Raw genomic sequence first — 10,902 nt, 5'->3', positions numbered from 1 at the left:
GTTTGAGAAGACTTAATTAATTATAGCCACCAAAAAAGTCTTTGCTAGAATTAATGGACCTTGACAGAGTGATTTTCGCATGCTATTGTGTGGAGCAAATATCTTAATGGTCCTATCTGTTTCAATGTTCGTTTTGGTAGTCAGAATAAAATTTTTAACATCTCTACACATATTCCCTTAATCATAGTTATTTATTTTAGTATTTGAAGGAATACTAACTTAAAACTTAGAATTTTAACTTAAATTTTCTTATTTCAATCATGATCTGAGAGGAGGATCAGCTTTATGAGATAAAAAGAATTACTTCTATTTATGTAAGTGTGTGTCACAGATATTAAAAAAAATTAAATTGGTATATTGTACGAAACTTTATAATTAAAAATCCCTTTTTTGGACTTTAGATATGTGGAAATAGTTCCCATCACAGTTTTTGCATTTTCTATATATTGAAAAAGAAACATCATCTTTCTCATTTATAATTCACAAATTTTCCTTTCACAAGTTCCACTTCGACATAACTTCATGGGAAACACTCGGTTCATTCTGGCTCTTATGTTGGTGGTGTTGCTGCCTAATTTTGGGGTTTCATTCTCTATCAAATCCACAACAACCAACATCAGCACAGACCAGTTGGCTCTTCTTGCACTAAAAGCCCGAGTCAACAGTGATCTTCTGGCAACCAACTGGTCAACTGCTACCTGTATTTGCAATTGGGTTGGTGTCACTTGCGGATCTCGACACCACAGAGTCATTGCTTTGGATCTATTTGGCATGAATGTCTCTGGAACCATACCACCAGACATGGGAAATCTGTCTTTCATTGCTTTCCTCAACATTGGAAACAACAGCTTTTACGGTTCGATGCCTATCGAGTTGGCTAATTTGCGTCGGTTGAGATATCTACTTTTGCCTAACAACAATTTCAACGGGGAAATCCCATCCTGGTTTGGTTCCTTCTCTAAACTTCAAAACTTGAGTTTAGCCGGTAATAACTTCGTGGGAGATATCCCATCTTCTTTGTGCTCTTTGTCAAAACTAGAGTTCTTGAGCTTGTATAACAACAATCTGCAAGGACGTATCCCTGTGGAAATCGGAAATCTTTCTAGCTTGAGATTTTTATATTTGGACAGCAATCAGCTTTCAGGCTCCATACCTTCCTCAGTCTTCAGCATATCTTCATTGCTAGAGATTCGTCTTAGCTGCAATCAGCTAATTGGTTCCATACCTTCCATCCCACTCAACATGTCTTCCTTGCAAAAAATTGCTTTAACATTTAATAACCTTACTGGTCATATCTCGTCAGATATGTTTGATCGTTTGCCTAAATTAAAAGGGCTTTACATGAGTTTTAACCTCCTTTCTGGTCTAATTCCAAGGAGTTTATTCAAGTGTCAAGAGTTAAAAATTTTATCCTTATCTGATAATCATTTCGAAGGAACTATTCCGAAAGAAATAGGAAATTCGACTATGCTCGAGCTTTTGTATATTGCAGGCAACAACCTCAAAGGTAAAAGAAAAATAAATATTGGGTGCATTTTTAGCATATTTCTAGTCCTTTCTTTCTCACAATAGCAAAGTCTTTTTCTTTTTTTCTCTTTTTGGGCCTACAATATTTTAGTTTCTCTTTTTATTGGGTTTGTTTTTTTAACGCAATCACATTTTTGCAATCTAGTCATTCCTTTAATTCCTGATTACTTCTTCTATTAAATTCGCTGCAATGACTTTTAAGTTGATGTATACTTTATCCTTTTTCTTTTTATGTGAAGTTAAGATTAAGAAAACACACTTGAGTGAAACAAAACGAAAAAATGTAAAATTTTTAATTGAAAATAGCAATTGTCCTAATTATATTGCATCAACTAATAATCGTAACAAATAGTTTATAATTTACCTCTTGTTGGGTGTATGATATTATCTGGATTTTCCATATCTTTCTTTTCTATATTTTGGTGGTTTTTGGTAATAGATTCACCCTCTTTATTTAATCTCATTGTTTTTTATTTAAATTAATTTATACCATTGATCTTCACTTTTTTTTAATTCCTTTTTCATTTACAATCAAGAATTTTATTTCTATTATCTTCGCGAATCATTCAAACAAAAACTCAAATATACTATCTACTTATCTATGTTGGTGGTTTAGACTTTTTCTAATTTATTGTCATTATATTAAATAAATTGAAAAAACCAATAATAAGTTAACCATAACGTGAAGATTATATTGCTTTGTATTATTTAAGTTCTAAACTTTCTTTGGTAATTTTGATTGTTTCGTTTGACAAACAAGTGGGTCTTATAAGTTGTTAAATTTGAAAATAATTAAGGGATCAATTTCATTATGCAGGTGAAATTCCACAACAGATTGGTAACTTAACATTTCTGACAGAGCTTGATTTTTCCAGTAATAAATTGACAGGTAATAAGTTATATTTTTTCTCATGTATATTTAGTTTCTCTATAGCGGCAACTGTTGAAAATATTTGAATAATATTATTTACAAATCCTAATTGTTTGACTCTTTGTTATATATATCTATAATATAAAATATAAAAATAGAAATGTGTGTAAAATTTTTATAATTAATTTTGTTATTTTGTTATTAACAAATCCAAATAAATAATTTAAAAAAACAAATACAAATAAAGATTGTGACGTATTTTTAACATATTTCTAGTCCATTTTTTTATTGGTTTTTTCTTTTAACAATGTCACACTTTGCAATCTCGTAATTCTTTTAATTGCTTATTACATCTTCTTTTAAATTCACTATGATTACGTTTTAGTTTAAGTATATTTTATCCTTTTTCTTTTTGATGTAAAGTATAAGATTTGATGTTCGTCAAGACTGATTTTCCGCTATTCATACATTATTTAAATAAACTTGTCTAAACTGGTGTGACTCTTCCTCCTCTCTCTCTCTCTCTTCTGTTCCTCCCCTTCTTTCGCCGACTTGTCAACCCCCCTCCCCCCAAGCTCTATTTGTCGTCCCTTCCTTTTCTCTTGAGCACATAAATGGACAAAATAAGATGAAAATGCCCTTAAATTTTGTAAATTTCCCTATGATTATATTGCATCAACCAGTAATTATAACAAATTGTTTCAAAAGTGCAAGATTATATTGCTTTGTATTATTTAAATTTAAAATTTTTTTTATTTAGAGAAGAGGGATTTGAACTTTACTCTTTAACGAGGGAGATCATTCACTAACTAATAAGCCAAATGCTCGAGTGTATTTGAATTTTAAACTGTGACAAACAAGTGGCCCTTAAAAGTTGTTGCTAAGTTTGAAAATAATTAAGGCATCAATTTCGTTACGCAGGTGAAATTCCACAACAGATTGGTAACCTAACACTTCTGACAGAGCTTGCTCTTGCCCTTAATAAATTGACAGGTAATAAGTTATATTTTTTCTCATGTATGTTTAGTTTCTATAGAGCTGTAACTGTTGTAAATATTTGAATAATTAATATTATTTACAAATCTTAATTGTTTGCTTCTTTATTATATATATCTATAATATAAAAGATAAAAATAAGAATGTGCGTAAAACTTTTATGATTAATTTTGTTATTTACTTCAAGATCACTAGAACAAATTCGAATGACTCTTCTGATATTGTGGCAGGTAAAATACCACTTGAGATAGGCAACCTGGCAAAATTAGAAATTTTGGATTTGGAACGTAATAGTATTTTCGGACATATCCCTCCTCAGATCTTTAATGGCTCAACTCTGCGGGCCATTTCACTCAATTCAAACCATCTCTCAAGTCGTCTTCCATGGAGCACGGGACTTTGGCTTCCAAAACTTGAATGGCTTGCTATTGATTTTAATGAGTTAAATGGAACAATACCTACCTCCATCTGTAATGCCTCTAAGCTAATGCACCTTGACTTGTCATATAATTCATTTTCCGGATATTTTCCCAATGGCCTCGGAAATCTAAGAGATCTACAATTTCTCAACTTACAGAATAATAATTTAGCTCACTCACCTTCATCTCCAGAATTGAGCTTTCTCTCTTCTTTAGCTCATTGCAAAGACTTGAGGCTCTTGTCTTTTTGTTTTAATCCATTGATCGATGCTGAACTTCCTATCTCTATAGGAAATCTCTCTATTTCTATTCAAACAATCGCTGCTTCGCACTGCAACATTGGAGGAAACATTCCAGGAGAGATTGGCAACCTAATCAACTTGATCAACTTGTACATACCTAACAATGAATTGATTGGATCTATTCCCACCACAATTGGAAGATTAGAAAAGTTGCAAGGTCTCTTTCTTCATGGCAATAAGTTAGAAGGATCTATTCCATCTGAGTTATGCCATCTGAAGAGTTTAGGTTTCTTGAATCTTACAGGTAACCAATTGTCTGGATCAATACCAACATGCTTGGGTGATATCATTTCTCTTAGAAAGCTATTTGTTGACTCCAACAAGTTAATTGGCTCAATACCCTCGACCTTCACAAGGCTTGTGGATATCTTGCAACTAGACTTGTCTTCCAATTTTCTTAGCGGGGATCTCCCAATTGACATTGGAAATTGGAAGGTTGTTACAATGATTGATTTTTCCGAAAATCAATTATCAAGTGAAATTCCGAGTAGCATTGGTGCTCTTGAAGACCTAACTTATCTTTCTTTATCCGGTAACAGATTGAACGGGTCTATACCTGAGTTATTGGGTGGGCTGATAGGACTGCAATTTTTGGATCTATCAAGGAATAATTTCTCTGGAATTATTCCAAAGTCCTTGCAAAAACTCTTGCATCTCGAGTTTTTGAATGTCTCATTTAATAGATTGCAGGGAGAAATTCCTAATGGAGGACCTTTTGCCAACTACTCAATTCAATCATTCATGGGGAATGAAGCGCTACGTGGTGCACCTCGACTACAACTCCCACCATGCACAAGTAATTCTGCTAAACATTCAAGGAAAGCTATTAAGCTTATAGAATTTATTCTATTGCCAGTTGGCTTAACGCTATTAATTCTAGCCTTAATTGTCGCTTTCTTGCAAAGCCGAAAAAAGCATGCAAAGCAAAAAATTGATCGAGAAAATTCGATTGGTTTAGCAAAGTGGAGAAGAATTTCATACCAAGAGCTTTATCAGGCCACAAATGGTTTTTGTGAAAGTAAATTACTTGGTGTGGGGAGTTTTGGCTCAGTATACCAAGGTACTTTTTCAGATGAACTGAACATAGCCATAAAAGTCTTCAATTTGGAGTTTGAAAGATCATTTAAGAGCTTTGACGTTGAGTGTGAGGTCTTGCGCAACATTCGCCATCGGAATTTAGTCAAAATCATCAGTAGTTGCTGCAATGTTGATTTTAAAGCTTTAGTTCTTGAGTTCATGCCTAATGGAAGCCTCGAGAAGTGGTTGTATTCTCATAACTACTTTCTTAATATCTTGCATAGGTTGAACATTATGATTGATGTGGCCTCCGCATTAGAATACCTCCATCATGGTCAGACAAGTCCTGTGGCCCATTGTGATTTAAAACCCAACAATGTTCTATTAGATGAAGATATGGTTGCACATTTGGGTGATTTTGGCATTGCAAAGCTGTTAAGTAAAGAGGATTCAACGGTACAAACCATAACACTAGCAACAATTGGGTATATGGCACCAGGTAATGCTTAAACTTTAGACTTTTTTTATCCATTATGATAATTCATGTAAAATCATTGCATACTTTGATGATGGTTTTAATCACTTACATGTAGAATACGGAACACAAGGAGTTGTTTCCATAAAAGGCGACATGTATAGTTTTGGTATTCTTCTAATTGAAACCTTAACAAGAAAAAAGCCCACAAATGAAATGTTTGTTGGAGAAATGAGCTTAAAACATTGGGTGACTGAGTCGTTACCATTTGCATTAACTCAAGTTATAGATGCCAATTTGCTAATCAATAGCTGGGAGCGAGAACATGTTGCAATAAAGGATTGTGCATTGTCTATTTTGCAATTGGCGTTAGAATGTTCAAAAGAGTTGCCAGAAGAAAGGATTGACATGAAAAACGTTGTTGCTAAGCTGAAGAAGATCAAAATCAAGTTTTTGAAGGATTCGAACAGGTGGACTTGATGGAAATACCATTACCTTGAGGACGTTTCCATTGGACTCCTTTGAATCCCAAATCGAGAAATTAAGTTTGAGTGCAGGTTCAACGTATCAATGTCAAGGTGCTTTTATTTTACCAAGTAATTGGTTGTTTTTTTTTCTTTATTTTGGAGGCAAGAGCCTCTCTTGATTACCTTTTCTTCACAAGCCGGTTGCTTTAAGATGTTATTTTTAATTTATTCAACTTTCAGAATTGTCTTTAGTTTTATGTTATGCTATGATAACCTAGTTCAAATAAAGTTATTGTTGTACTATATAGATCTAATTTTATGGGTGGATAACTTTTGGTTTATTTAAAAATTTATTTTATATTATAATATATATATAAAATTATTTGATGTAATTATAATTTTTATTTGTAAATATAATCTCATAAAAAAAACACTTATAGAGATATAAGATTTAGTATATATTGCTTATATTTCTTAACCTAACTTTTATAGGTGTCCAAAAATTAGGGTTTTTTTTTTAAATTATGTGTTTCTTTGGCACTGTAATAGCTTAATTTTTCAGTGAATTCTACACTAAGGACACAATTAGGTTTGACTTGTTACACTGTTAATCAATTATAATTTTTTAATATAATTATCCATGTAATATTGGTGATGCATAGTCTTGAAACAACCAATATGAATAAATAAATATTAGAGATTACTTTCGATTTGTCTTTGTAAGTGCATTATGTTGTTAGACATGGACTGGGATGATCTGGGCTGAGATGATGCGTCTGGGCCTGTATAGAAATGGAACATCTAAGGTTTTCTTTGTTGGTATATGCTCTTAAGCCAATTGGATTGGTCAAGAAATATACATATATTGTCATTTAATGCATATTTAATCACATAATTACATGTGATAGAGGTTTTCCTTCATGTTAGTGCAATAATAAAGAGTTATTAAGTACTAATTGGATGAAGCCCATAGAATATAAAGGCCTTGCAAGGGAATTGTAAAATTGTAACAATTATGAGATCACTATGCATCAAAGCCATATTCCTAAAATTGTTCTTGGTCATTGTATTGTCAAGATAGGGCATTGGCAATGCTCAAAGACTGGTACATGTTAAGCCTCCTTACTTGGGAAGTAAGCAATCGATCTCATAGATTGAAGTATATGGGATACTTGGGGATAACGTGTAGGTGCTTGTTAAAGAACAAGTTCGCTGACCCGCTATGAGAAGTCCATTTGGTATTTCACTCAAGTGTCTATGGAAAATGTTCTCATGTGATAGTCGTGCAACTAGTCCTTATACTTGAGACACCAGGTCATCTTGTATGGGGAATGACATACTTTGATTTCACCCCTACGGGTTTGGAAGCAACCAGATGCCCAAACAGGGTGCTTTTAGGTATGCCATAAAGCATGCGAAGGTAAATGAGTGGTCAAGAGAAGATTCATCACCCCAAGTGATATGAGGGGATGTATCTCACTTGTTTTCAATTCTTGATTAACTTGTATGAAGTCTTTGGCCAAAGCATAATGAATTTGAGGAAAGTTAGTTTTCTAAATTCATAAGATTAGTCATGAATTATGGGAACTAATATGGAATGTCATAAGTAGACACTGAGCCATGCTTAATGACATATCCGGGATATTTGATAAAAAGACTGTATTGCACTGAGAGGCTTATCACTGAAGGGCTTTGTCAAATTCTTTAATTGACTTTCTAACATTTAGGTGGTCATGATGTATTGCTAGATGCCGCTCATGATCTATAAATATAAATTAATTATCAAATTGATATTTGATTATGATTTATATTTATTGCCAACATGTTAGAAGCCTAATGGGTCACACACATTAAGTGACATGATTGAGATTAAATAAGGATAATTAATTAAGTTAGACTTAATTGAAAGAGACCAAAATAAAGTGAGAAATTAATTAAGTTTTCAGAGACTTATTTAAATTAAAATACAACTGTTGTATTTAAGGTTACATATTAGTTTGGCTATATAAATATGTTATATTAGCAAACTAAAAACAAGAAGCCTCCAACCACTTCTCAACTGCTTTCATAAAATAAGAAAAAAAAAATAGTTTTCTTTCTCTGACAAAAATAAGATTCAGCAAGAATTTTTGGTCCTTTTTTGTTTTAGAAACAATACTTGCTAGCACAAGTAAAAAAATTCTACCTTTGAGAAGGTCTTATTCAGTTACTGTGTGGATTACTGTTAGAGGCCAAACACTTGGGTGGCTAAAGATTTGACAAATCCTAAAGGTGAAGAAGCAAAGATTTGGATTTAATTGGCTCTTGATTACGATATCCAGAGCAAGGTATGTAACTCTTAAACTTATGAGTGTTCATTATTAATTTAAAAGTTATATGAAAAACACAAACATTGATCCTGTAGAATTCAACTATTTTTTTGATTAAATTATCTTATTTTTCCGCTGCGTTACTATTTTAATTATTGATTATTTTCATGTTTGAGCATGAGGTCAAATCCCAGCATTCTTGTGATTCCTTTTCTGATGCTTTATGTGAGTAAAAACTCATCAAAGGAGGAAGAGAAGGAAAGAATAGATAGGGAGGATATAAGAGAGAAAGGAGAGATAGTATTATGGTTGGTATCCTTCCCTGACAGCTGACAATTGTTGGGGAATATATAGCCTATCCTTTTCGGGACAGATGGAGTATCTATTGTTGAAGTCACATAAGAACCTTCTGATAGGACTTGGTATGTCTTTGAGCCTTAGGCCTGCTCACAACACATTACATAACATACAGGTAGGCGATGGAAAGTCATGAAATTGGGTTTAAATAGTGAGAATTTGATTGTAGTTGCCTAGTCCAGGATAAATTAAGGTGATGATTTGATTAATCGAGTGATGGTTGATTGTGATTTGTGTTCTCTCAAAGTTCTTCAAAATTTCAAGTAATCACAAACCACAGGAATTGGAACAGAGCACAATAAGACAAATAAATTCACAATAACTTTGTCACTGTTCATCTTCACAATTCCACATTGAAGTAAACTTCAGTTTTTGCTACGGTAACTTCAGATATGTAAGAAAGATAATTAGGAAATTCATATTTTGTTTCCTCAGGTTATCTAAATTGATTAAGGAAATTATATTTTCCTTTTAAATTTATTTGTCAAATCATCTAAAGAAAATTCGAGAGAAGAAATTAACCAGACGCACCTTAGTTTTGGATTTTCATCATTCTTACTCTACTATTAGCTTACAAGTCAAATTTTTGGCCTGCTTAAGCTTTCCAGTGTTTTTCTATTATTTAATTATTTGTTTTAAAGGTAAAACTGAAATGATGAGATAGCTATATGTTCAATTTTTAACAAGGTTTTTCATCATTTGTTTGAAGTTTTAACTCAGAACAATTTTTCTTTAATACGGATTAAACCAGCAACGCTGCAACCTGGCCACCATTAATCACGGCTTCTTTTCTGTTCACTCCCTACTTGTTTTCCATGGCAAATCTATAATCAAAAGCCGTTAAAAATATCTCAAAAATGTTTATAGGCCTTTTTCTAGAGCTTTCTATGTATCTTTTCATGAGAACAATGAGTTTTGTTATGGAAATTTTCCAAATGGCTCATTGCTGAAAATAATCTAAGCGACAGCTCCTGGAGTGGACTCTTGCCTGTGAAGAAGTAGGTTGCAACCCACATTGATTCTATAATTGCTGGTTCGAAATGTTACCTACAAACTAAGCCTAATAATCTCGTGAACAATGTTCTTAGTCAAAACCGGTGAGTTTTCTATATATGCCGCCTTGCACCAAAACCTTCTCTGATTTGCCTTTCTGCACCAACTACTATTTTACATCTTGTTCTAGTGCTTCTGTCACCATTGAGACGTTGATTTAATAACTTTTCTTTATGTGGAAATATTTGATCATATTAAAGTGTCGGTATGTCTTTGAGGATTCCAATGAACAGAGTCAAAGGTATACTTTCATGAGTGGATTCAGTGTAACTAATGTTTCCTCTATCAGGAGATACGTTTCACAGATTTATGGGTTTGCTCTTCATTTATTAGAGCTCACGATTAGCAAAAAAACATGTAATTTTTTGGTGAGTGGTTGAGTATCTGAACATGTTTACGTGACCACATCATGCACAGTTCTGACAGATGAGAACCGGCCCACGTCTCCTAACCATTCAGTCTGCTAAAGGTTGCCGATTATTAGAGTCAACTTATGGGTTTGGAAATTTTTTTTTCAAACGGAGACTGGTCAATTGTTAGTGTTGAATCGTTTTATTGTTTGAATTTTACGTAGAAAGTTCATTCTTTGTTCGATATTTCATTTCTGTTTGTTTCCTTTGTGGCTGCAAATTAAGGTGCCATGAAATATAAGTTGTAGAAAGAATAATGGTACTAATCATGCCTCCTTTTATTTTCACAAAGACAGTTAGTAAATTGGAAAAAAAATGGCTTAATTTGATAAAGAAACATGACTTGTTTTTCTTTGTCAATTAATGATAATTTTTAGGTCTAATCTTGATCTAATGGATGTATTTATGTGTAAGATGTATGCATAGACATGTTTGTATGTCCATGTGTGCATGTATATTTACACACGTACTGGGCAATGATTTTGTTTTGAGCAAACAACATCGTATCAGTTGTGTAATTTGTAGTTGGCTGGTAGGTATATATAATTATATATAAGTATGAATGTTAGAATAACTTCTTGATCCATGGAAACAATCATATTTGTTTATTATATTTTAAATTTATTATTTTAAATATTTTTATCGTTAATATTACTAAAATTTAATTACATGGAATAATTTTGATTACATATATTTTTT

The 10,902-nt window shown here is 32.7% G+C and overlaps 1 protein-coding gene across 1 annotated transcript; it reads left to right on the top strand.

Moving 5' to 3' along the window:
• Window positions 1–492: 492 nt before the first annotated feature.
• LOC18594205 (uncharacterized) lies at window positions 493–6,377 on the top strand. Its single transcript, XM_018124590.2, is given in 6 exon segments — window positions 493–1,507; window positions 2,345–2,416; window positions 3,320–3,391; window positions 3,625–5,631; window positions 5,726–5,959; window positions 5,962–6,377. Coding segments are annotated over 6 exon segments (3,423 nt in total). The 5' UTR covers window positions 493–522; the 3' UTR covers window positions 6,015–6,377.
• The last annotated feature ends 4,525 nt before the right edge of the window (window positions 6,378–10,902 follow it).

Source organism: Theobroma cacao, chromosome 7 (assembly GCF_053813885.1).
Source record: "Theobroma cacao isolate CCN51 chromosome 7, ASM5381388v1, whole genome shotgun sequence".
NCBI classification, from domain to species: Eukaryota; Viridiplantae; Streptophyta; class Magnoliopsida; order Malvales; family Malvaceae; genus Theobroma; species Theobroma cacao.
The sequence above is the reverse complement of the archived record's forward strand: the minus strand, read 5'-3'. Positions and strand labels throughout refer to the sequence as shown.